The 24,500-nt window shown below is 61.1% G+C and overlaps 2 protein-coding genes across 9 annotated transcripts; both read left to right on the top strand.

The window, feature by feature from the left end:
• The first annotated feature begins 1,231 nt into the window (after window positions 1-1,231).
• On the top strand, window positions 1,232-4,664 carry CD79A (CD79a molecule). Its single transcript, XM_047710295.1, has 5 exons — window positions 1,232-1,385; window positions 2,795-3,115; window positions 3,341-3,459; window positions 4,008-4,076; window positions 4,206-4,664. The coding sequence occupies exons 1-5, from the start codon at window positions 1,307-1,309 to the stop codon at window positions 4,323-4,325; spliced, it is 708 nt and encodes a 235-aa protein (XP_047566251.1). The 5' UTR covers window positions 1,232-1,306; the 3' UTR covers window positions 4,326-4,664.
• A 994-nt stretch (window positions 4,665-5,658) lies between these two features.
• On the top strand, window positions 5,659-24,367 carry ARHGEF1 (Rho guanine nucleotide exchange factor 1). Of its 8 annotated transcripts, none has more exons than XM_047710293.1 (32): window positions 5,659-5,732; window positions 5,825-5,913; window positions 10,842-10,884; window positions 10,974-11,057; window positions 11,509-11,622; window positions 13,635-13,733; window positions 13,915-13,957; window positions 14,159-14,405; window positions 14,825-14,854; window positions 15,109-15,208; window positions 15,356-15,452; window positions 15,526-15,561; window positions 15,692-15,829; window positions 16,430-16,535; window positions 17,085-17,096; window positions 17,689-17,856; window positions 18,145-18,290; window positions 19,703-19,849; window positions 20,170-20,252; window positions 20,473-20,598; window positions 20,712-20,826; window positions 20,942-21,042; window positions 21,238-21,315; window positions 21,523-21,598; window positions 21,670-21,837; window positions 22,339-22,426; window positions 22,539-22,625; window positions 22,859-22,929; window positions 23,022-23,108; window positions 23,423-23,586; window positions 23,673-23,775; window positions 24,013-24,367. In XM_047710293.1, the coding sequence occupies exons 3-31, from the start codon at window positions 10,855-10,857 to the stop codon at window positions 23,754-23,756; spliced, it is 2,925 nt and encodes a 974-aa protein (XP_047566249.1). In that variant the 5' UTR covers window positions 5,659-5,732; window positions 5,825-5,913; window positions 10,842-10,854; the 3' UTR covers window positions 23,757-23,775; window positions 24,013-24,367. The 8 variants fall into 8 exon arrangements, with proteins under 8 accessions (XP_047566249.1, XP_047566244.1, XP_047566241.1 ...); XM_047710288.1 differs by lacking the exon at window positions 5,659-5,732 and adding an exon at window positions 8,557-8,698 and having other exon boundaries at window positions 5,761-5,913; window positions 17,088-17,096; XM_047710285.1 differs by lacking the exon at window positions 5,659-5,732 and adding an exon at window positions 8,557-8,698 and having other exon boundaries at window positions 5,761-5,913.
• Window positions 24,368-24,500: the final 133 nt, after the last annotated feature.

The raw sequence follows: 24,500 nt of genomic DNA, 5'->3' as shown, positions 1-24,500 counted from the left end.
GTGTCTCCTCGCGTGGGTATGTGACAGTGCCCCAACTGCTCACAAACATCTCAACAATCGCCTGTGATTCCCCATCCCCACTCCTCAGACTCAGTTTCCTTCCACATGACCTAAAATAATGCTCAGAGGCACGTGGGCACACATAAGTGACTTCGAATCTCTGCTCCCCTGCTCGCAAGCTGTATTACACGGGGCAAGCGATGGCATCTCTCTGGGCCCATTTTCTCTGTAAAAATGGGGTGGGGAGGGGTGGCCTACCTTGCCCAATCGTGGGGAGGCTGACTCTCATCAAGATCCTGTCGTGACTTTAACTCCCCGGGTGCTGGGAACATCATCTCCGGTCACAACACTGGGGAGATACACTTGTGCTCATCTCTCGGATTAAAAATGCCAAGGCTGGGGCACTAGGCTGGCCAGGTCAGAAGACCATGTGACACTTGGCTTGGGGTTGTGAGTTTGAGCCGCACGCTTTGTGTAGAGATTTACTTTAAAATTAAAAAAAAAAAAATGTTTTTTAATGCCAAGGCTCAGTACAGGAAGCCACTGCCTAGTTGTAGAGCTCATTTATTCCTCCTGAGCATTAATACAAACCACCTTTTACTGAGCACCTACTATGGGCTGGGCCGTGTGTTCAGAACTTTGCACGCACAACCCCTTTATTTTTTTTTTTTTAAAGATTTTATTTATTTATTTGACAGAGAGAGATCACAAGCAGGCAGAGAGGCAGGCAGAGAGAGAGGAGGAAGCAGGCTCCCTGCTGAGCAGAGAGCCTGATGCGGGGCTCGATCCCAGGACCCTGAGATCATGACCTGAGCCGAAGGCAGCGGCTTAACCCACTGAGCCACCCAGGCGCCCCCGCACAACCCCTTTAAATCCTGATTCCAACACCAAGAAGTGAAGACATAGAGGCTCAGAGAGGACATGAGCTCTGCCTAAGGCCAGTGTGGAGCAGAGAGCAGGCTGAGAACCACCGCCCCGACAGACCGCCTGCAGGCAGGGGCACCTCGAACTCTGGCTCCCTGGGGCTTCCTTGCCAGGACTGGTCTCTTTCCCCTCCCTCCCAACAGCCTCCCCTCAGGGGAATTGTGGCCACAGGTGCAGGGAGCAGTTTCTCTCCACCCGGGGCCTGCAGCTCACCGGCAGGGGCTGCCCCAGGGGCCCAGAGCAGAAGGGCCCAGCAGCGGGGCCATTGGAGCCCATCTCCGGCAGGGCTGGGCAGGAAGTAGGGCGGGGTTTCGGGCCAGCCGAGGTGGAATCTGGTACCCCAGGACTGCTGCAGCCCAGACCAACCAACCCACTGGGAGAGATGCCTGGGGGTCCCGGAGTCCTCCAAGTGCTTCGCGCCACCATCGAGCTCTTCTTCCTAATCTCTGCTGTTGGCCTGGGTACGTTGCTGACAGGCTGGTGCTGGGCGGGGGGGCAGGGGGCGGAGCAGTGGGGTGGGGAGGATTGAGGAGGCTGGAGAGAGGGCTCAGGCAGAGAGAAAGGCCCTGCTCAGGGGGCGAGGAGCCAGCAGGTGTGGAGGGCAGTGCTGGGAGAGCCCCTGAAGCAGCCTTCCTGGGCAGGCTGCAGGGACCAGGGTAGGCCAGAGGGGGTTCAGCAAAGTTTAAGGGGCGTCCACAGCCACATGGAAGGAGACAGGGGCAACAGACGACTTCCCCACCCCCTCAACCCCACAGGTCAAAATAAGGAACTAAGGTCGCCCTTGACTGAGCTTCAGACCTGGGGCAGGAAGGGGACTTGGGGGGTAGGGCTCAGCTTCAGAAAGAAGAAACCGGTTTCTCCTTCTCTGCCTTGAATCTCAGTCACCCCACTGCATAGGGAGCCCCCTTTCAGTGCTGGGGAAGGGGGTGCCTCATCCACGCTGCCCTCCCGGCTGGCTACCCCACCCCCACCCCACCCCCACCCCACACAATGCCAGCTGGTGGGGCTGTGACCACTGGAGCTGAGGTTGCTGCCTCTCTCCCCACCTCTTCCTCCTCCTCTCTTCCTCACCTCCCACCTCCTCCTTCCAGAAGAGGCTGGCCTTCGTGGGGGGGTGGTACTGGAAGCTGGGGTTTCCTCAGCAGCCAACCACCTTGCTGAGGCCCTCCCCTAACCCCCAGCCCAGCCGCCAGCTGAGGTCACTCCTAACCCCCAGGTTGACAGAAGCAATGAGGGATGGGCCTGAGGTCACAGGGCAAGGGGGGCCCAAAGGCTCAGGGTTTGAAACACCAACCACTCTTGCTGCCCTCATGATGCCAGACAACAAATTTGCCCTCCCTGGGCCTCAGCTGTCCCACCTATAAAATGGGTTAATGAGAGAACCTACCTCTAAGGCTTTTGTGAGATTATACCAGATAAAGTGCCAGGTGTCAGGTGGGGCTGGGGACTGATGGGAAAGTGAGCCTGGAAGGCCTCCAGGAGGCGGTGAGGCCCAAACGGATTCTGGACAGGGGCACGTCTGCCACTAGGATGCCAAATATCCAAATGCCTGTGAGTTCAGTGGGGCCAAAGCACAGAGCACAGGTGGGAAGGGTGGCAAGAGGCACACTGGAGAGGCGGGGGGGGCACCCACAGGGGTGTCCTTGTCCCCATCCTCCACAGGTGTGCCCTGTCTCTGCTCCCCTTGGTACTACTCTCCCTACAGAGGCAACCTCACTCCCTGCGCTGTGGGCCCCCTCCCCCAGCCCCCTCTTCTCCCCGGGGAGTGTCCTCAACCTCCTACCCCCCCCACACACATGCACCCTGGGCTGCTGCCACTGCTGGGGCCTGGGTCCCCATCACAGTCCCCAACGCTTCCGCGTCTCTGCAGGCCGCAGGTGCCAGGCCCTGTGGGTGGACGAGGGCCCGCCCTCAGTGACCGTGAGCCTAGGGGAGGAGGTCCACGTCCCGTGCCTGTACAACCACAGCAGCCGCGACAGCACCTTCAACGTCACGTGGTGGCGCATCATCCACGGCAATGCCACCTGGCCCGACCTGTTCTGGAGCTACGGCCAGGGCCCCCGCAGCGAGCTGAGCATCCAGGCCGCGAACAAGAGCCACAGAGGCCTGTACAGGTGCCGGGTGGAGGAGAGAGTTCTCAACCAGAAAGTCAACGAACAGTACTCCTGCGGCACCTACATCCGCGTGCGCGGTGAGCCAGCCGGCAGCGCCCCGGCCCCCTTCCACCCCACCTCTGCCCCACCTGAGCGACGGGGTGGAGCCGGCGCCCCCTTCCCTTGTGGGCATCCTTGCTTCCCACTCATGCTCACTGCAGGTGGGGGGCTTCGGTGGTTTCCGTCTTGCCGGACACGACTGGGATGCCGGGCGGGTTGGGGGTGGGAGGCCCTCATGCTCTGAGCAGCTCCCCTCCTCTCAGAGCGGCTCCCCAGACCCTTCCTGGACATGGGAGAAGCCACCAAGAACAACCTCATCACAGCCGAGGGCATTGTCCTGCTCTTCTGCGCCGTGGTGCCTGGGACCCTGCTGCTGTTCAGGGTGAGCCCCTAGGGACTGGGGCCCGCTGAGGTGGAGGTCCCCCTAAAATGGGAGAGTGACAGCACCCTCACAGGACTGAGGGACACCTGAATTTGTAAAGGGTGCGGGGCCCAGTGGCGCATCCTTGCTCGGTCTCCTTGCAGGGTTGTCCTCATTACCCCCCCCCCCAGGTGTACCTCACTCTGGCCCCTGGCCCCCCACCCCCTAGCCATGGTGTCTCATTCTAGCCGCCCCCCCTCCAGGAGCGCAGGGGCCCTCAGATGCGGCCAGGGAAGACTGGGGACTGGCTGTCCTCCTGGAGTCACTGAATTGCTCCAACCCTGCCTTAGGTGGACAGTCCAGCCACTGCCATTTCTAGGAGAGTTGTTATTTGTACAAAAGCAGTAAGGCGGGGACCCAGAGACACCTGCCACTCAACTGCTGTGTGGCTTTGGGCCCAGTCCTTACCCTCTCTGGTAAAGCACCTCTCGGCACCCCAGAGTGTTATTCGGGAAAACATATTCTCCCCCCACACCCCCTCACTGAGGCTCCCAATCACCCCCTCCCAGAAACGATGGCAGAATATGAAGTTTGGGATGGATGCCCCAGATGACTATGAAGATGAAAACCTATATGAGGTGAGCGGTGGGTGGGGACAGGCAAGGGGCATGTGCATTGGGGTTCTCATGGGGGTCCTCCCTGGGGTCATCTGGGGGCAGGGTCTGGGCATCAGGGCGCTGAGGCCCCCCACCACATGTTCACCCCAGGGCCTGAACCTGGATGACTGCTCCATGTATGAGGACATCTCCCGAGGCCTCCAAGGCACCTACCAGGACGTGGGCAGCCTCCACATCGGAGATGGGGACGTCCAGCTGGAGAAGCCCTGACCCTGTGGGCTGCCCTGGCTGGCTGGGCTGCCAGCTCTGGTGTCCCCCTCCCCGCCCCCTCTGGTTCTCTTTTCATCATCTTTCCCAGGAGTGTCCTGACTCAACTTCCCCCTTGAGCATGTCTGCTCTTCTTCCTTCTAGACTATCCTCATCCCCCTGCACATACCCCAATTCAGCCCTCCTCCTGCAGCTTTTCCCAGCCTCCCCCCCACACCCAGCGGGTAATGAGCCCTTAATCGCTGCCTCCAGGGGACCTGATTGCTGAGCCTCGTTAGTGTCCCCTCCCCCTCCCTGCTCTGTCATGGCCACTTAGTGATAATAAATCCCTCCCTACGCAGACCTTGGCAGGAGTCGTGGATCTCATGGGGATGCTCCCCTCTTCTGGTGGGACCCTGGAGTCCAGGCCTCGGGCCCCTTCTCTCTTAGACCCAGGATCCTGCCCCCACCGATCCCCCAACCCCCACCCATGCCCACTCCCTACACCTGGGGCCAGGTAACCAGACAGAAATAAGAAGTGTTTGGAGAAGCGCCTCACCCTAGGCTAGGTCCCTGAGCAGGCAGGGGACACAGGAGGCAGGTGACCATATTTATTTATTCATATTTCAGTCGCACAAACACAGGCACCCGTCTGGTGGGGCTGGTACCCCCTGCTGACTACAGCCAGGCCACACCTTTTCTTTTCTGGGAATGGACTTGCAGCAGGGACATCTGGGGAGAATCTGTGGCTGTCATCTGGGGACTGGGGTGAGGGGCACAGGGACGCAGGGTTTCTGGGAGAAGAGACAGACGGACACAGAGAGATAGTGATGGAGAGACAGATCAAGTGAAGAGAAAGACAATGAAGGGACAGGGAATCGGGGGGACAGAGAAAAAGCAGGAGACAGAGAAAGGAAAGAAAGGTCCGTAGAAAAATGGACACAGAGAGGCTGACCCCTGGGACTCTAGAGAAAGCAGTGTTTGGGTAAATGACTGAGGTGACCATGCAGAAAGATACTGAGACCGGGAGAGGGGAAGACAAGAGATGCGACAGAGGGGAGGGACAGCGCGGAGAAGCAGGGGCCCGCGAGCGGGAGGAAAAGATCCCCCACGGAGAAAGGAGAGCCAGAGGGGCAGACAGAGAGGGACGCGGACAGAAACACGCACAGCGAGGCAAAGAAAGAGAGGAAGACCAAGAGACCCAAACGCAAAGCAGGGGAGGCTGCGGCGAGACGGCCCCCATCCCGCCGGGGAGGCGATAGTGGACACCCGATGGAGGCAAGAAGCTTGGAGCCCGCGACCCGCGGACAGACAGACTGACAAAGCCGGGAGGAGCCGGGCGGGGCCGGGGCGGGGCCGGGGCCGGCTGGTCCCCCGCCGAGCGGGGGAAGGAGGGGCCCGGCGGGCGGCGAGAAGGGGAAGGAAGCGGAGGTGCCGGGCGGGCGCGGGGCGCGGGCAGGAAGCGGGGAGGGGCGGCGGGGCGGGGGCCTCCGGAAAAACGCCCCAACTTCCTGCCCCGCCAGAGCCAGGAAGCGGGAGCCGGGACGCAGGGCCCGGGATCGCCGAGCCCGACCTCGGGCGCCCCGCCGGTCACCTCCCCGCCAGACTCCAGGTACACGGTCCCGGCCCCGCCCGGCCTCCCGCCCCTCCGCTGCCAAGGGAAGTGGGGAGGAGGAGGGAGGGGGCCGGGGCGCTGCCGGCAGTGCAGGGGCCTCCTCGGCGCCCCTCAGAGCCAGCGGCCGCCCCTCCGTGGGCCTCAGTTTCCCCATCTGTCAAGGGGAGCAAAGAGAGGAGAACTGACACCTGCCGAGTGCCCAGTAAGTGGGGATGAAGGGTGCAAGGCCGGGGTCAAGGCCTCGCAACTGTCCCGCGGAGGATGGATGATCACTCCCATTGTACGGGTGGGGAAACTGAGGCTTAGAGAGCGGAACCGACTCGTCCCAGGGTCCACACACCGTGAGACCGAGTGGAGTTGGGATTTGAACTTGCAGGTGCTTTCAAGCCCCGTCCTCCAACCCCACATGCTATAGGGCCACCGAAAAGGAAAAACGTGAATAACTACGCGGTAGGCCCCTGTTATGCTGAAAGTTGCAGAGCGCGTTTGAAAGCATTTTTTGGAAAGCTCTTTTTCTGGGCCATTAATTATATACCCTGAGAGATGGGTTGTAGATGACAGAGCTGTAGATCTTCCCCCATTGTACAGGAGGGAAGACTGAGTCTCGGGAAGAAGTAATTACTTTTTCCAGGTTACACTGCACGTCAGGGGGAAAGGTAGCCTGGCACCCAGAAGTTTTGCTTTACGTCCCAGCACAAAGTGTGCGGCCGGGGCGGTGAGGGTGCCGGGAAAATTAGTGTCCGCTTTGGAAATTCAGCTGTTTCCGGAGTTAGGAAGGCAAGATAGGGTGGGGAACCCAGGCCGGAGACTAAAGGCCAGGGGCGACTCGGAGATCTCGGATTGAGCCCCGGGCGGGGGGAGCTGGAACGACTCTGTAGTCTGGCTCGGGGGGCGGGGGCGGGGGGCGGGGCACAGTAGAGTGACAGGGGCAGTCGAGATACGGAAACGCCAGCCCTCCAAGGCAGGCCAGAGCGGCCCTTTCGGGCCAGCGTGGCGCAGTGGAGAGCTAGAGCGGCCGGCGGGAGAAGTAGAGTCTCCCGGGCAGGAACCCGGCAGCAGCTAGGCTAGAGCGGCTGGCGGGAGGAGTGGAGCTGGAAGCAAAGGTAGACGCTGGGGCGCTAGAGCGACTCGGAGGCGGGGGGTGGGGAGCCGGCACGCAGAGGCTTCGGTTCTGGCTGCTGTGGTGGATTCTCCTACGACCCGGAGCAGGTGAGGGACGCGGCCCCCGGCGGGCGTCAGACCCTGACTCCGCAGGTCCGCCCCATCATCCCTCGCCGTGCGCCCCGCCACGTCCCTTGTAGTAGGATTTGGGGCCCGCGTAGACCCGCCACGTCCCACGTAGGATTTGGGGCTGGTGTAGATGCCCCACGTTCCATATAAATTGCAAGGTCCTACAGACCTACCAGTTTCCTGCTACCCACCCCCGGTAACTCGGCTTCTTACAGATGTGGGGTCCCCATCGGTCAGTATCACCCCCTAGAATCCTGGGTCTTGGGACCACCACATGCGCCTATAGAGTTTTGCTCCCGTTTTAAGTCTCCATAGGTCCCCTAGACTGGCTGCTTTACATACGGAATCATGATCCGGTGTGATCCTCCGTGTTGATCCACTTGTTTGAACTTGCCAATAGAAGAGAATCTGGAGCCTTACACTTTCCAAGGGCCCCTTGTGGACTTACCTTGACTACTCTGTATTTTTAGTTGTTTATGGCTTCCGGAGGTTCTTGGGGACCCGGGTCATCCACTCAGTGTCTTATAGACCCCGAACCTTGCATAGAATCCAGGTGCCCAAATCCCCGACTGGTGCCTGCTTTGCTCTAAGACCCACACCTCTAAGAACCTTCTAAACTTTCCCTGACCGCCACCACCCCCAGTCCCATGGACACAGTGTCCCTGATGCTGGACGGTTGGCCTTTTCAGTTGCCTACAAACACATTTGACAGCCTCAGTGTGTGAATCCCTTTGTGGTACCCCCTCACCGTCTATCTTCTAAGCAGCCAACCCCCCACCTTCCCTTCCAGAATGCTCTCTGAGCCCTAAGCCTCTGTGGAGCAGCCTGAGCACTCCTGCCCAAGTCACAGTGCCCACAGACCCCTAACTTTCCCAGACACCATCAAGGGATCAGATGTGCCTCAACTTCGGTTCAGATTTTAGTTTTCTAAGGTTGGGGTGGGGGGTGGGATTCCCCATGCTCTGAAGGAGCACATTCTCATAGTTAAATGTGTAAACTCTGAAGTCAGACCGCCTGGATCTGAATCCTCACTCTGTCCCTTAAGAGCTGTGCCTCGGTTTTCTCTTCTGTAAAATGAAGATAGTTACAAAACTGACCTCCAAGGGTCATTTAGAGGATTCAATGAGTTAATACCTGTAAAGCAATAATGTTATGCCTGGCATATACTTTATGACTCTTAGCGCACACTAATGGTTAGCCACTGTTTCGTGTTTCCGTGATGAGGAATGCAGAGGTAATAGGCATCAGGTGCATGATTGGGGCCTGCCTGGCCCTGAGCATTTGCTCACATGACATGTGTCCTCTCCTTTGCCCTTTTTGGAATCTCCCTGCCTCTGTTGAACCTCCCCCCGCCCCGCCCCCGCAGTGGGGTGAGCATGGACCTTCCATGTGTGCGGTCATGTTTTCCAGAAGTTGCTGCCGGTGGCCTGGTGAAGGTTTTCTGTCTCCAACGGGAGTACTAATTGCATGGGGTGCGTGTGGTTGTGAGCGTTGAGTGAGTTCAGATGTGAGAAGCACTTGGAGCAATGCCTAGCACGCTGTTAAGTGCTAGGTAAGTTTAGCTTTTGTAATAAATAATTGCTTTTTTTTTTTTTTTGGTGCCGGTTTGCAAGTTTATTTACGTGAAGATTTAACAATGCTCAAATCTTAAATCACCTGAGCTTGGAGGTGGACAGAGGTGCTCTAAGGAAGAGAAAGGGAATGTCGTGTGCTCTGGGGAACCCATGGGATGACACAGGGACACTCCAGAAAGCATCACTGTTTCATGGTCATAAACAAAATCCTACCCACCATTTATTGAGTGCTAGGGAGGAGGCCTGTGAAGGAGGCAGAAGGGTGAGCCTCAGGCAGCCGGGGCTGTAAATAGCTTTGGGTTGTGGGGGGAACCCCCTCCCCTCCCCCCACTACCCCACTGGTCCACTCCTCCCCACCTCCTTCCCGCCTGACACAGGCTCTCGTGGCTTTAGTCAGACTAATTAAGGACCGAGAAGATGGTGGTAGGAAGACACAGGAAAGCAGAGAGTCTAAGGGAGATGATGGGAGAGCCGGGGAGAGAGAGAGTGCATGACACAGTGACTCAAGGACTCAGGTGGCTGCAGAACCAGATGTGGGAAGACAGACACTGACAGAGGGGAGAGACAACAACGGAGCTAGGGCAAGGTGGTGGAGGGGGAGGGAGGGCAGAGATGGTGGGAAAGGGAGACAGGTCTGAAGGGAGGGAGAGAGGGAAGGAGACCCAGAGAAGAGAGGCAAAGACTTCAAGCACATTCAAGGGACAGACAGCCAGAGGACAGATAGCTGGCCACAGAAGGAGAGCCAGCGGGACAGATGGAGGCAGGGCAGGGGAGACAGACACACCTTGGGGATGAGCTGGCTGAGGACCATCCCTTGTTTTATGGGATTGGAAGCAGGGGGAGATACCAGGTCCCTGAGGGAAAGCGACTTCTGGGTCTCTGGAAAGAGGTTCAGAGTTTTGTTTTCTTATGTGGGGAGAGTTGGGGGTTGGGGGATTTGCCATTAGATTTCCTGTCACAGGAAGTGGGGCTGGTGGGTTCAGAGGCAACATCCGGCCCCAAGCCTGTCAGGTCTAGGAGAGCAGCCCCCACACACCCCATTTATCTCCTTTCTACCTTTCCTTTAACCTTCCCAACTCTGCTAGCCCCCAGGCCCTGCCTCCCTAGGACCCAGCCTGCAGCGCCCTCTTCCCTCAGACCCAGGAGCCCAGACTCCCAGTGCCTCCTCACTCAGACCCAGAAATCTAGGCTCCCAGACTATCCTTCCTTACACTCAACCTGCAGCCCTCTCCTCCCTCAGACCCAGGAGTCCAGGCCCCCAATCCCTCCTCCCTCAGACCCAGGAGTCTAGGTCCCTGGCCTCTCGTTCCTCACACCGAGGAGTCCAGGCCCCCAGTTCCTCCTCCCTCAAACTCAGAAGTCTGGGCCCTTGGCCTCTCCTTCCTCATACCCAATTTGCAGCCCATTCCTCCCTCAGACCCAGGAGTCCGGCCCCCAGCCCCTCCTCCCTTAGACCCAGGAGTCCAGACTCCCAGTGCCTCCTCCCTCAGACCCAGGAATCTAGGCTCCCAGCCTATCCTTTCTCAGACCAACCTGCAGCCCCTCCTCCCTCAGACCCAGGACTCAAGCCCCCAGCCCTTCCTCCCTCAGACCCAATAGTCAGGTCTCCTTTCTCAGACCTAACCTGCTGCCCCCTCCTCCCTCAGACCCAGGGGTCCAGTCCCCTAGCCCCTCCTCCCTCAGACCCAGGAGTCCAGGCCCTCAGCCCCTCCTCCCTCAGACCCAGGAATCTAAGCCCTCAGCCCCTCCTCCCTCAGACCCAGGAGTCCGGGCCCTCAGCCCTTCCTCTCTCAGACCCAGGATTCCAGGCCCCCAGCCTGTTCCCCGTTAGAGACCCCAAATCACAGGCTTTCATGGCCACAGCTCTCTTAGGGACCCTGGCTCCTGGGCCTCCATCGCTTCCCCCACCCTCCCAAGGCTCCCTGTCCTTGGGCTCCCCGCCCTGGCTGGCCTCTGAAGGGCTCTTTGTCGCCACACAGAGGCCCCATTGAGCTGTGGAGGCCAGGATTGGGGCGGGGGACGCTGTTTACTCACCTTCACACCTGGGCCAAGAATCTGTGAGTAACCGCCCTGTGCCACTGTCTCCTGCCCCCCCTAACCGTGGCCCTTCCTGTTCCCCAGCCCTGTGGAGCCCATGGAGGCAGAGGACATCGCCCGAGGGCTGGTGAGTGGAGAGAGCCTAGGGGTAGGGGACTGGGGGGGCTGTGGGTTGGCATTGCACCCCGAGCTGAAGCCATCCCTCCTCTTCCATAGGCCCCAGGACCACCGCGGCCTGGCCTGGTGCCAGTCAGCATCATTGGGGCTGAGGATGAGGATTTTGAGAATGAGCTGGAGACGGTGAGGGGGAGATGGGGTGGAAAATCTTCTGTCCCAACCTCCGTGGGCCCCAGCCCTCAAGTCCCATCCTCAGTGTCCCCTCCCTCCTCAGGTCCCCCGTGGGATGCTGGCCCCCGCCTCCTCTCACTGTCTGTCCCTCTTTCTGTAATCTGGGTACCACGATCCTTGTTCCCTCCCGCTTCATCCTTGGTGTCCCATCATAGCGTGGACTCCCACCCTTATAACTCTAGCCGTGGGCTTTTTCACGCCCCTTAATCGCAGCACAGATCCCTACTCCCTTTGCTGATGTTCGTCCTCATAACCCACCGTTGTACTGCTGACTCATCTGCTGTCCCTGACACCAGCCCCAGTCCTGGCTATTACGGTGTCATCGCTGCCAGGGAGGGGAGGGGTCAAGCCCAAGGCGCCTCTCTGCTCCCCACTGTCTCACCGCCTCGCCCTCCGCCCTCAGAACGCAGAGGAGCACAACAGCCAGTTCCAGAGCCTGGAGCAGGTGAAGCGGCGGCCTGCCCACCTCATGGCCTTCCTGCAGCATGTGGCCTTGCAGTTTGAACCGGGACCCCTGGTGAGGGCGGGGCTGCGTGGGCAGAGGGAGGGCTGAGACCCGGATTGGCCACCCCGCTCAGTGAGACCAGCCAGAGAAGCCCAGCTGGGAGGGTCCGGGAAACAGATCCAGAGCACACAGCGTGAGATCTAGAAGAGAGAGCCAGAGTGCTAGGCATGCGACCCAGGCAAGACTGCGGGTGCCCCGTGGAAATCCCCACAAGGAGCGAGTACAGGGGGCAGGGTACTCAGAGCAGGGTCAGGCAGAGAGCAGTGGAGACCCCAGAATCCAGCAGAGCCCCGGGCTCCCCGCCCCATTCCCTACCCGTGGTTGTGTCACCCGTCCATGGCCCCTCCCGCTGACCCTGGAAGTGGAATCCTCTTCTGCGGCCTCCACAGGGGCCACCCGTCCATCATTCAGGGCCCGGGGCTGTGGGAGGGAAGCCCCTGGCCTTCCCAGGTCTGGCTGCCCCAGAAACAAGGAACCACCCCAAGCAGCCCACACGGCAGAGCGAGCAGAATTCATTATCCCACATACGAGGCAGAAATTTCCTGGGCCCTGTCAGGGGCGGCCATGCTGCCCTGTAGGGTCTGGAGAGCCCAGTGCGTGACTCAGGAAGGAAGAGGCCACTGCGCAGGCTTGAGGGGGGCGCTCTGGGGACAAGGTCCTTGTCGCAAGGAGACCCAGGGTGGCCCGACCCAGGGTGGCCCAGCCCAGGCTGCAACTAGGGTGTAGCCCAGAGCACTGGACCGGACTGGAAGTGCACAACAGGGTACATCCCCCCGCCGGCCAGACATGTGAGAGCTGCAGGGCTGGGATGCCTGGGGCTCCGAGAAAGAGGGGTGCATCGACTGACCCCGGAGCTTCAGAAATGGGCAGGAAATCGGGAAAATGCCTTCTCTCCAGAAGAGTGGCTGCCCCTCCCCTGCGAATGGAGGCTGTGCCCCTCTGGGCAAGGAGGTCCCCCTAGTGAGCCTGAGCTTTCTAGAACTTGGGCTCCTGAACTCAGCCCAGGGAGGGTGCTGACTGCCATGTCCTTTTACAGATGTGGAAACAAGCCCAGCCAGAGCCGGGGGCTTGGCCGAGGTGACCCGTGTGGCCCCCAGCATTCAGACTCTGGCCTGCTGCAGCGTCCTCGCCTCGGCAGCTGGGCAGGCAGCCAGGAGATAGCTGTGGCCCTGGGTTGCTTCCTGTGGGCCTCTTGTGGGGTTTTGTCATGGAGTTTGGGGGTGTGCAGAGATTGGAAGTGTTTGTGGCAGGAAAACAGAGTCCCACCCCTACCAGGGTAAGGCCTTGGCACACAGACTGTGTTCCTTACCCAACGAGAGACGCCAGGAGCCAAGACAGGTGGGAGCGGGCAGTGCGCTGCCGGCACTGCCCGGCATGGGCTGAAGGGCAGGCGAGCTCAGGGGACGAGTGGTGAGTGAATGAGTGAGCCCCACTGGTCCACCTGGTTATTAATGAGTGAGCCCCACTGGTCCACCTGGTTATTTGCCTAGCCCCCACTGTGCTCGGGGCCTCTCTGGGGCACCGATGGGCCGAACCTCCCTCCCTCTCTCTCTCACACATACACACGCGTGTCCCTCAGGTTTTTGCAGTATTTCTAGGCTATGGGTTCTAGGGGAACAGGCTCTCTAAATTCTAACCCCAGCTTTGCCACTAAGTAAGTAGCAGCGTGACCTGGGGCAAGCTACTTAAGCCCAGTGTTCTCATCTATAAAAGTCGATAACGACCAGTGCCCACGACTGGCCAGGTGAACGTGGACCAAGGGTTAGAACAGCACGCTACAGGCCCCGGGCTTCTCAGCGTGGTAGCAGACAGCAGGAAACCAAACCATAGCCACTTCACAGGATAGAAAATGAGCAAATGGTCACGCTGGCCCCCAGGGAGGCCAAGAGGGGCAAGGGCCCGGGCGTGGGGGTGGTAGAGACCAGGGAGCTCTTAACCAGAGGACGTGAGCCTCAAGCTTTTCAAGGGAGAATGTGGTTTGGGGCTGGGAGGGAGAGGACACGTGATGCTCTCTGTCTCCCCAGCTCTGCTGCCTGCACGCAGACATGCTGGCTTCCCTGGGTCCCAAAGAGGCCAAGAAGGCCTTCCTCGACTTCTACCATAGCTTCCTGGACAAGACCGCGGTGAGAGACACCTCTGAGGGGCCCCAGTCCCCCCACATCCTGGTCCTGGGGAGACTCGGTGCCCACCTGTCCCTCCCTCCCCGGCTCCCTCCCCTCAGACCATCATTCCCAGCAGGCACCAGTGTGGTGACCCCATCACTGCCCTGGTCTTCACCTTCACCCTGTTCTCTGGCCCGAGCAGGTTTTGCGGGTGCCGGTCCCTCCCACTGTCTCCTTTGAACTCGGTAAGGAGAGAAGGGGACTGTGGGTGAGGGAGAGGTGTCCGGCAGGGGAGCCCTGGGGCGGGAGGCCATACTCCCCTGCCCCCATGGACAGCACAGACTCCCGTCCTCGCCCCTGGCCCCGGCAACCCAGGGAAGCACACCCGTCGGGGGGTCTGAGGGTAGGTGGGAACGACCCCCAGCCCCCTGCCCGTGTCCCTGCAGACCGCACGCGACCCGACCTCCTCTCCGAGGATGTCCAGCGGCACTTTGTGCAGGACGTGGTGCAGAACCAGCAGGCCACCGTCAGCCGGCTGCTGGAGGACTTCCGCTCCAAGCGGCTCATGGGCATGACACCCTGGGAGCACGACCTGACCCAGCTGGAGGCCTGGGTTGGGCGGGACCGTGCCAGCTTTGAGGCCCGGGAGCGGCACCTGGCCGAGCGGCTACTGACCCACCTGGAGGAGATGCAGTGAGTGGGGCCCGCCCGCTCCCCAGCCTGGCGTGGGGGTGGGGTCCCTGCAGCTCAGGGTTCATTCCTTAACCTTTGGGCTCTTCCCCTGCCTTCTGGCTTCCCCATCCCTGGCATTTGTAATTCAGCTGGTCTTGTGTTGTCTCTTCCCAGCTTTGGGGCACCCTCCCAGTTTCCAGGGCTTTCCATGGTCTTGTGTTTGGGCCTGGCGCTTGGGTCCTGTCCTTGCTGCTCCGAGCTCCCAAGAGACGCTCCTCTCTGCTGTGCTCCTCCTTCCCCACAGCCGTGGCCCTCTCTCCCTCTCCGCCTCGCGTCTCTCTGTTCCTGCGTCTAAGGGGCAGCACCCCGGACATCTGTGCTGGATAGACAGGGATCCAGGCTTAGCAAGTTTGTCGCAAACTTTTTCCTTCTTTTTACAGACACACCATCTCTCCCGACGAGGAAAAGAGGTGATGAGAGAAGTAGAGAGAACGGCAGGAGAGGCATTTAGTTCCCCAGGCCCCAGGGAGAAGGACTGGGGATTGGGACCCTGTCCTCTGGAGCCCTCTCCCCCTTCCTCAGACACTCACCTGGAACCGGTTGGGGGGCTGGGGTGGGAAGTGAATGCGGAAGGGAAGGCTTGGGGGACAGCAGTGCCCCACCCCCGGCCATGGGCGTGCGTATCTGCACGCATTTCGGGGCCCTGACTGACCCCTCCCCACAGTGCCGCTGTGGTCAGCGCCATCAGCCTGTACATGCGCCACCTTGGGGTGCGGACCAAGAGCGGGGACAAGAAGTCGGGGAGGAATTTCTTCCGAAAAAAGGTGCTTCCCCTGAGCACCCAAACCTGGCGCTTCCCTCCCCAGAGGCCCCTGGGGAGCCCCGTGATCTGGGCTCCCAGGGTCTGATTCTACTCGGTTATGGTCTCAAAGATGGAGAGCCCCCTCCTTCACTCTCCCTTCTTCCCTCAGATGATGGGGAATCGGCGGTCAGATGAGCCAACCAAGACCAAGAAAGGCCTGAGCATCTTACTGGACGCCGCTCGCTGGAACCGGGGCGAGCCTCAGGGTGAGGTGCCTGGCCTCTGCCCGCCCCGCTTCCCCACGGCACCCCTGCCTCACAGCCCCATCTCTTGTTTCAGCCCCTGATTTCCGACACCTCAAAGTCGAGGCTGATGGTAATGGTCCTGAAGCCGGCTGGGGGTGGGGGGAACCTGGGAGAGGGGGTGGGGATGTTCCTGGGCTGTGGGGAGGGTGGGGCTGGAGTGCAGGCTCTCATTCCCCCCTGCTCCCTGGATGTCTCCCCAGCTGACAAGCCAGGCCTTATGGAAAGAAGGGGAGGCCTAGGGGTGCCCTCCCGGGACCGGAATGTCGGGGCTCCTGGGCAGGACGTCCCTGGAGTTTCTCCACACCCTCTGTCTGGAGACAGCCCCGACCGGGAAGCAGGTGAGTTTCTTGAGCGCCTCCCTGCCCCCAAGAGACCCCCCCCCCTCAGTTCTCCACTTAACCCTGCCCTGCTCTTGGTCCCCAGTAGTATTAAGAAACCACCCCCCTTTCCTCTGCTCACCTGCTTCACGGCTGTCCTCTCAGGCTCCAGCCTCTATCCTGGGGCTGCATAAGCCCCCCTCCTTGGACTACATTTCCCATCCGCCCCCAAGGCGTCATTTCCCAGAACCCTCTCAGAGTATATTGTCAGTCCCCTCCAGGGATCTAAGGCAACTGCTCGGCCAGTTCTGGGTTCAAGTCCCAGCTCTGCGGCTTAGGTTATATCTGGGAAGCCGTGTCTGAGCCTCAGTCTTCCTAAAAGGGGTCTATCCTCTCCCTGCAAGTCCTGGCTGAGGGTCGGGGAAGGAATGGACGTGGAACCTTCCCTGGTTCTGTGGCTCCCCCAAGCCCCCGCCCCAGCTGCTGTGGCCATGTTCTCAGAGGCCCTTCTATCAGTCCGTCCCCCATCTCCCACGCCACAGGAGGAGCTCGAGGCCCCCAGGGTGGGGGTCTTGCCATAAGGGCCTGGCAGCCAGCTTTGTTCTCCCTGCCACCCCACAGGTGTTGATGCCCCACCAGAGCTGGGGGACCCACCACCACAGGGCCCGGCCAGCCTGGAGCCCCTGGCGCCCCCAGAGAGCACTGAGGAGGGTGCTGACACAGAGAGGTGCCCGGGACTGGGTGTGGGGGCAGGGGTGCGGGGAGCAGGAAGGGGCTTATCAGGCCCGGGGGAGGGGGGAAGGTTACGCGTGTGCCGTGCGGGGTGTCGCGCTGCCATTTGCTCCTGCTGTCCCCGAGCCATCTCCACTCTGCTCTGCTCCTCCCTCTGTCCATCTTCTGCCTCCTCTTTCCGTCCTCCACTTTCTCTTTTCTCTCCTCCTCTTCTCTTTCTCCTCCTGGGCACCTCCTCTCCCTTCTTGGCCTCCCTGTTCCTCCTGCCCCCTCCCTCAACCCTTCTTTAGGTTGTCATTCCCTCCTTTCCTCTTCCGAGCCACTGCCCTGCGCCTTGCTCCCACCCCTGCCTTCCTGTGCCCTGTCCTCCAGCCCCCACCCTCTGTGCTCCAAGCCTGGGGGCCCTGTCCTCCTCACAGTTGGGGGGCAGGCTCTGCCCCCTGCCCGTCCTTGTGCCGCTGCTTTGGGGACCCTCTGGTGGGCGGGGGAGGTGAGTTGGGTTCCATTTGGGTCCTCCTCTGACCCTGTGCCCCTCTCTCCCCAGAAGATGGAAGAGGTGGGTCTGGGGCCCTGGGTGGGGGGAGGGCTAGCCCCTCCCCCATTTCTCCCAGCCCCTCCCCTCTCCCCATGAGCCATCCCCTCCCCTTCACCCTGCAAGGGGTGGGTGGGGACATCACCCTCCCAGCTGAAGAGCTAAGTATTGAAATCTTCCCTCCCTCCCTCCCTGCTCTGCCTCCCCAGCCCCTTGCCTCAGGGAAGGGAGGGGTCAGTCCTCCACCGCCGACTGGGTTTCCTTCCCCACCCCCACCGAGTTTCCCAGTCCCTCTTGACCACCCCCAGTGCCCCAACAGCCCAAAGTCCCAAGTTCCACTGCTCCTTCTGACTCTCTCCTCTCTTCTGTTGCATGTTTGGTATCTGTCCTGGTCTCCCCTACCTTGGTCCCCTTCTGTCCCTGTCCTGGTCTCTCCCTGTCTGTCCCTGACCTGGTATCTCCCCACCTCTGGTCTTGTCTTGGTCTCTCCCTGTCTCTGTCCTGGTCTCTCCCAACTGTCCCTGTCTTGGTCTCTCCCTGTCTCTGTCCCTGTCTTGGTCTCTCCCTGTCTCTGTCCTGGCCTCTGCCTGACTCTGTCTTTGGCCTCGGGGTCCAGGCTATCGGGGCGTCTGGGGCGCTCGGAGAGCCTGCGGGTGAGTGACCGCCGCCGGCCTTCCCGGGGCAGCCTCGGGGCTAAGGGCCGGGGTGGGGGCCGCTCCCGGAGTGACGTGGACATGGACCCCAGCTCTGCCACGGCTGTGCTTGGCCCTACCCGACGAGCCACGTAGGTCATTCCTCCCCCATCTACTGAGGCAGCCTGGAGAGTCAGGAGGATGGCGGGGGAGGGGTTGTTGCCAGAGTTAGAGAGAACTGGGTATTGGACACTGAGGTCACAGGAGAGGGGTGGGACTCTTCTTTCTTAGAGATTTGGGGCTGCTCTGGAGGCCTTGAATGCCAAGGCCATGGGGCGGGCCGATGGGGGTGGTGGGTGGTGGGGCTTCGACACTAGGAATGGAAGTCTCCTCCCAGGGATGCCCCAAGCTGGGGCCCTAACAAGACCTCTGTCTCACAGCCCTGAGCCTGGAGACGAAGGGGACCCGGCACGGTCAGGACTAGAACTAGAACCAGAAGAGCCCCCTGGCTGGCGGGAGCTTGTCCCCCTCGGCACTCTGCACAGCCTGCCCAAGAGCCAGGTGAAGCGGCAGGAGGTCATCAGTGGTGAGTACAGGGGACTCCACCCAGTTCCAGCGAAGGGACAAGGTGCTGTCCATCTCTGTGTGCCACAGGCCACGGGCCGGACTTGAAGGCAGCCTGTTACCACTGAGGGCCGTTTGTCACGTACATTGTGGAACAGCCACTCGTGAAACAAGAATGTGTCAGCTGTCGAAGTGACATTTGCTGCGAGTTTTTTTCCTAGTGCAGGGCAGAGCTGGTAAGAGCTGGAAGGGCCAAATGAAGTTGTATTTCTCAAGGAAATCTTTGTTTCCTTATTCGGGAAGTAATAGTTCCCACCTCAAAAAATGGTCATGGAGCTGAGGGGATTCGTGGGAAGTGTTTAGTGTGGTGGGGGGCCAGGTAAGAACATTCCAGTGTGGACTTAACCGTTCAGAGGCAAAAGCAGTGCCATGGGGACAAGTTCCGGAAGATAGTGTATCATCAGCGCTTGCTTCTGGGCAGGGAGATGATGGAAGTATCCTTTCTATGTTGATTCTTCTCTGCGATCTCGAACTGGGTGTGGGGTGGGCTTTTGGCAAAAGTAGAACACTTCTTTGGAAGCTCTGGTTTAGAAGTTTTATTTACACGTTGCTTAATAGTAAGAGGGGAACTCGTTCGGAAGTTTTAGGGCCGTAGGGGAATACTTCTTGTGTTCCAGATCCTTCTAAGGATACGAGCCAAATAGAAAGCAGTGTTATCTGATAAAATTTTCTGGAATAATGAAAACTCACAGCCTCTGTGCTGTCCAGCACGGTTACCACCAGCCGCATAATGGCTGTTGAGCACTTGAAATGTGACAAGTACCACTGACCACAGAACTGTATTTCATTTCAGTTAAAATCCGAAGGACTGTGTGTGGCTAGTGGGTACCGTAGCGGACAGCACAGCCGTTTCCCTCATCAGAAAAATATTCCTAACACGGAGTTGTGCGTTTATAGTCTCCAGGAACTCCTGGGGCCCCTGAAACCCAGGCATGCTCCCTCGCGGCGGTGGGGGGGGAGAGGGGTTCCCTGGATCCAAGGCTATCAACGTGTGTGTAAAGGGTTATCATTGTTCCAGAAACCAAGGCCGAGGGACTTGCTGGATGCTACACACAGCCTTAGGCTTGCTGGTGGTGGTGCAGCCAGCTCATCCCAGTTCGCCTGGAATTTTCCCAGGTGTAGCACTGACAATCCCACGTTCAGGGAAAGGCGTGGCTGCCAGGCACAGGGGACCACTGGTCACCAGGGCTGGCTGCCGCAGCCAAGGAAATCTAGCAGTGGGATAAGGAATCCTCAGTGGCTAGTTCGGCGGCAAATGATTCCACCCAGGGAGAGTTATCCCTGTCCCCCAACCCTGAGCCTGCCTCTGAGATTGTGTGCACCCCCCACCCCCCCCCACCGCACCCTTCCCAACCATGCTTCCTGCTTCCGCAGAGCTGCTGGTGACCGAGGCCGCCCATGTGCGCATGCTCCGGGTGCTGCATGACCTTTTCTACCAGCCCATGGCAGAAGGGGGCTTCTTCTCCCTGGAGGAGCTCCAGAACATTTTCCCCAGCCTGGACGAGCTCATCGAGGTGCATTGTGAGTGCAGGGCTGTGGCCCGCTGTGCGCCCCGCTGCCGGCTCCCTCCTCAAGGCCTCAGTGGCTCAACCGGAGCCTAGCACATTGTCCTTGAGTGCCTGGCACTGAGCAGCTTCCTTTCTAGCCCTGGGGGCAGCCCCGGACCCCCCAGAGCTCATATTCCCCGGGGCACGTCAACAAGGGCATGGCATCGGGTGGGTGGCGGCCCCTCGGCCCCCAGGATCCGACACCTGCAGCTCAACCACCGTTGCCTCCCGCTCAGCTCTGCGCGCTGCGGCTCCGGCCCTGACGGTGCTCCCTTCCCTTCCCGCTCTCCACAGCCCTGTTCCTCGATCGACTGATGAAGCTCAGGCAGGATAGTGGCTACCTCATTGAGGAGATCGGAGACGTGCTGCTGGCTCGGGTGAGGGTGCCCAGCCCCTGCCTCCTCCTGGGGTCCCCTCTTTCCAGCCAGGGACCTGGAATCCAGGCCCAGGGAGGCTGGTCTCAAGCCCCTCTCCCATTAAGACCCCGGGGTCTGGGCCGCTCACTGCAGGCGCCTGTCGAGGCAGCTGTTCCCACGTGAGGCCCGGCTCTTCCCAATCCCACCTGAGACACCCTCCCTGGCCTGAATCTCGCTGTAGTTTGATGGTGCCGAAGGCAGCTGGTTCCAGAAAATCTCCTCCCGCTTCTGCAGCCGCCAGTCATTTGCCTTAGAGCAGCTCAAAGCCAAGCAGCGCAAGGAGCCTCGGTTCTGTGCTTTTGTGCAGGTGAGGGGGAGGCCCAGGTCCGGGGGTGGGGGGGTTGGGGGAGGCGGTGCTGGTGTCGAAATTCCTGCCCTGTGCCCCCACTGCTGGGCCACTCAGCGCCACTCTGCCCGCAGGAGGCCGAGAGCCGCCCCCGGTGCCGCCGCCTGCAGCTGAAGGATATGATCCCCACGGAGATGCAGCGTCTGACCAAGTACCCGCTGCTCCTCCAGAGCATCGGGCAGAACACAGGTGCCAGCGCGCCGGACCCCACGGCGCAGGGCCCCCGCTTCCATGGGGTGGGGGCGGGGCGGGCCAGGAGCTTCCTGGCTCAGGGTCACCAGGGCCTGCTTCTCCTTTGCCACAGAGGAGCCAGCGGAACGAGAGAAAGTGGACCTGGCCGCTGAGTGCTGTCGAGAAATTCTGCACCACGTCAACCAGGCCGTGCGTGACATGGAGGACCTGCTGGTATGCCTGGCCGTGGCCATGGGCCCAGGGCAATGGGGCGTCCATGTGTGGGGCTTGGGCGGGCCTTTGTCTTGTCTATCTTAGGGGCCCTTCTCTGGAGGCCAAGCTCTGCCCTCGGCTTGTCCCCTTCAGGGTCACTGTGGGTCAGCCACAGCCTTCGGGTCCTCCCCGTGACTCTCCCTTCCCCCCCGGCAGCGACTCAAGGATTATCAGAAGCGACTGGACTTGTCCCACCTACGTCAGAGCAGCGACCCCATGCTGAGCGAGTTCAAGGTGGCCCTGCCCGCCCTGCCCTCCCCGGCCTTCCCCTGCTCTCCGCAGCCCTGCCCCTCCTGCCCCGGGAGTTCTCTGCTAATGCACCCTAGGAAGGAGAGCCACCCCTCCGCCCAGAGCCCCTCTTCAGTCCCAGCTGGTTGCTCCTCCTGCCCTCCCCTCCCCTGCCGTGCCCTGCGCCGACCGGGTACACCCTCCTGCCTCCAGAACCTGGACATCACCAAGAAGAAGCTGGTGCATGAGGGCCCGCTGACGTGGCGGGTGACGAAGGACAAGGCTGTGGGTGAGCGCGGGGGCTGGGGCCGGGGTGCTGGCGGGTAGGGGCGGCCGCTAAGCCTGGGCCTTGCCCTGCAGAGGTCCACGTGCTGCTGCTGGACGACCTGCTGCTGCTGCTCCAGCGCCAGGACGAGCGGCTGCTGCTCAAGTCCCACAGCCGGACGCTGACACCCACACCCGACGGCAAGACCATGCTGCGGCCGGTGCTGAGGCTCACGTCCGCCATCACCCGCGAGGTGGCCACCGGTGAGGCACAAGCCTGTGGCGTGGGCGGTGACCCACCGGGAGGGCTGGGGAGCATGCGGGGGTGGGGGGGCGCCAGGGGGCCCCAGCAGAAGCAAAGAAGGCAACCAGGGGACCAGGAGCATTGTGGGTCTTAGGAAGGGAGCCCGGCAGCTCCCCTGGGGTTTTCAGGGAGCAGCTCGCTCTCATCAGTCTTGGGAGATGCCCCCTGGCTGTCTCCTGGGGACCACAGGGGAGCGGGGGTGGGGGGGGGACAGAGTTGGGGGTTTGCAGAGGTGCATCAGCGGCTCCAGGGGTCTGTGGGGCGAGCCAGACTGGGGACTTGCTGCCTGATGGACGAGGGGTATGAGATGGAGGCCTTGGGACAAGGCACGTGAGGGATGGCGTGAGCTGTGGGAGCCCGAGGCCACTGCCAGCAGGGGCTGCCCCAGCCTCTAGCCCACACTCAGGGGAAGGCACATGCGGGTGACCTTGGCTCTGAACCCCTTCTCCCTTCTTCCACAGATCACAAAGCCTTTTATGTCCTTTTTACGTGGGACCAGGAGGCACAGATCTATGAACTGGTGGCCCAGACCGTGTCGGAACGGAAGAAGTGAGGGTGGCTCCGGTGGACGAGGAGGCCCGGGCTGGGGGGTGGGAGGCTCCGGCACAGGATCTGGGGGGCTCTGACTGCCTGCCCCGGGGGCGCTGACCTGTCTCCCCAGCTGGTGTTCCCTCATCACCGAGACTGCTGGATCCTTGAAGGTCCCCGCTCCCGCCTCTCGCTCCAAATCCCGGCCCAGCCCGAGCAGGTGAGGGAGGACAGTGGAGGCCTGAGGAGCTGGGGAGTTTGAGGGGTGTGTGTGTGTGTGTCTCTCTCTCTCTCACCACCACAGCCTCTCTGGCCCCTACCCAGGCTCCTCTGTCTCCATCTCCCAGCCTCAACTTTTTTTTCTGTTTGTGCCCCCCGCCCCACCTGCTGTCTCCCTGCCGCCCCCTCCCCAGGGCCAGGGCTGTGGGATCACTTAGTCCTTCCTCCCCCCAGCACCCGAGAGCCCCTGCTCAGCAGCTCGGAGAACGGCAATGGTGGTGGCCGAGAGATGCCCCCAGCGGATGGTGAGCCTTCACGGGGGGCGCTGAGGGGGGCGGGCGTCACGAGGAGGCCCAGCAAAGCTGAACACCCCCTCTGGCTTCTGCCTCCTGCCCAGGCCGGACAGAAAGGATCCTTAGCATGCTCCTGCCCTACTCCAGGCCCGGCCCCGAGGGCCAGCTCGCTGCCAAGGCCCTGGAGAAAGGTAGGCCGCGCGGGGCTGCCTCTAGCCCCCGCTTCCCAGCTTGCCTCCTGCCCAGGCCCAGCGCACCCGGCCTGCATCACCACTCTCGGTGGCCCCAAGCCCCCTCTTCCTTCCACAACCTCTGTCCCTCCCTTGACCTTCCGTTCAGCCTCTCTCTGGACGCTCTCCACCCTCTGTGTTCCTTGCCTCTCCTCTGCACCCCTTCACATCCCCCAGCCCCACCTTGGCCCCCACCTTCCCCTCTGGGATCCCCCCGCCAGCCTTCAGCCTCTTTCCCAGCCCTGCTTCTGACTCTGTCCCCTTGTCCCTGCCAGTGCTGTCCCTGAAGCAGCTCCTATTTCCCTCGGAGGAAGACAGCGGGGCGGGGCCTCCCCGTGAAGGGGATGGGGTCCCAGGTGGCGGCTCCCAGAGCCAGAACCAGACCCAGGAGATTCGGGAGAAGCTGCTCAGCTTGGAGGAGACTGTGAAACAGCTGGAGGTGGCGCCCTAGGGGGAGGAGTGGGGTGGGGGGAGACGGAGCGGACTCCGTGGAGGGACCTCTCTCACTGCGGACTCTCCAACCAGGAGGTGGAGGAGGAATTTTGTCGCCTGCGACTCCTCCTGTCTCAGCTCGGGGAGAACGCTGCCCCCCAGCCTGGCTGTACCTGAGGCTCCTGGCCCCAGGCAGGTGAGTGGAGAACTGGAGGGACCAGAGTGGGCATCTCAGTGGCTCCCTTCTCTACAGCCCCCTGCTGCTCTCTCCCTCTGCCTCAGTCTCCCTGCATGTCCCCATTCCACCTCCTGCGCCCTCCTTCTCAGGCTCTTCTGTGTTCTGCCCTTCCTCTCTCCCTCCATCTTCCCCCCCCTTCTCCCTCTCCCCCTTTCTCTTCATCTCTCCCCATCTCCCTTTTCCTACCCCCCGCAGGCCTTTTGCAAGACTGAGGGCCACCCGCTGCCACGCCACCGCACAGCTGCGCTGCATCTCCACCCCAAGGGCCTGAGGAGAGGGAGCTGGGCTGCTGTGCCTGGGGGGGGGTCCCACTGGGATCACTGCCTCCCCGCAACCTCCCATGGCCTGGGCCTTCTCTCCCTCCTGTCTTGTGCTTGGGGGACTCAGGGCTTCCTTCCCAGGGGGACCACAGTGACCCTGCCATGCCCCGGACCATCACAGTATTGCCGGGGGGCGGGGGCCACCCCTCCATTCCCCACCCCCAAGTGCCTTTGCTGTTTTTATACCCTGAATTGGAGGTTTATTTTTTAATATATATTATCTAAGGAGAGCTCTGTGTCTGTGAGGATGGGTGGGGGCCCCGGAGTGGGTTCTGGAACCCTCCATGACTGACTGGCATCACTTTCCTGGGTCTGTCCCACTGCCTTTGTTCAGTCCTTCCTTCCTGGGTTTTGCCAGCGACT

Source organism: Lutra lutra, chromosome 17, assembly GCF_902655055.1.
Source record: "Lutra lutra chromosome 17, mLutLut1.2, whole genome shotgun sequence".
In the NCBI taxonomy this organism is placed as follows: domain Eukaryota; kingdom Metazoa; phylum Chordata; class Mammalia; order Carnivora; family Mustelidae; genus Lutra; species Lutra lutra.
The sequence above is the reverse complement of the archived record's forward strand: the minus strand, read 5'-3'. Positions and strand labels throughout refer to the sequence as shown.

Coding starts and splice junctions, on each gene's coding strand:
- ARHGEF1 (XM_047710285.1), top strand. CDS start 8,673: ATGCCTAGCACGCTGTTAAGTGCTAG. Junction 13,958..14,158: donor CACTGTCTCCTTTGAACTCG/GTAAGGAGAGAA, acceptor GTGTCCCTGCAG/ACCGCACGCGACCCGACCTC. Junction 22,930..23,021: donor AGAGATGCCCCCAGCGGATG/GTGAGCCTTCAC, acceptor CCTCCTGCCCAG/GCCGGACAGAAAGGATCCTT.
- CD79A (XM_047710295.1), top strand. CDS start 1,307: ATGCCTGGGGGTCCCGGAGTCCTCCAAGTGCTTCGCGCCACCATCGAG. Junction 3,116..3,340: donor CACCTACATCCGCGTGCGCG/GTGAGCCAGCCG, acceptor CCCTCCTCTCAG/AGCGGCTCCCCAGACCCTTC. Junction 4,077..4,205: donor AAGATGAAAACCTATATGAG/GTGAGCGGTGGG, acceptor TGTTCACCCCAG/GGCCTGAACCTGGATGACTG.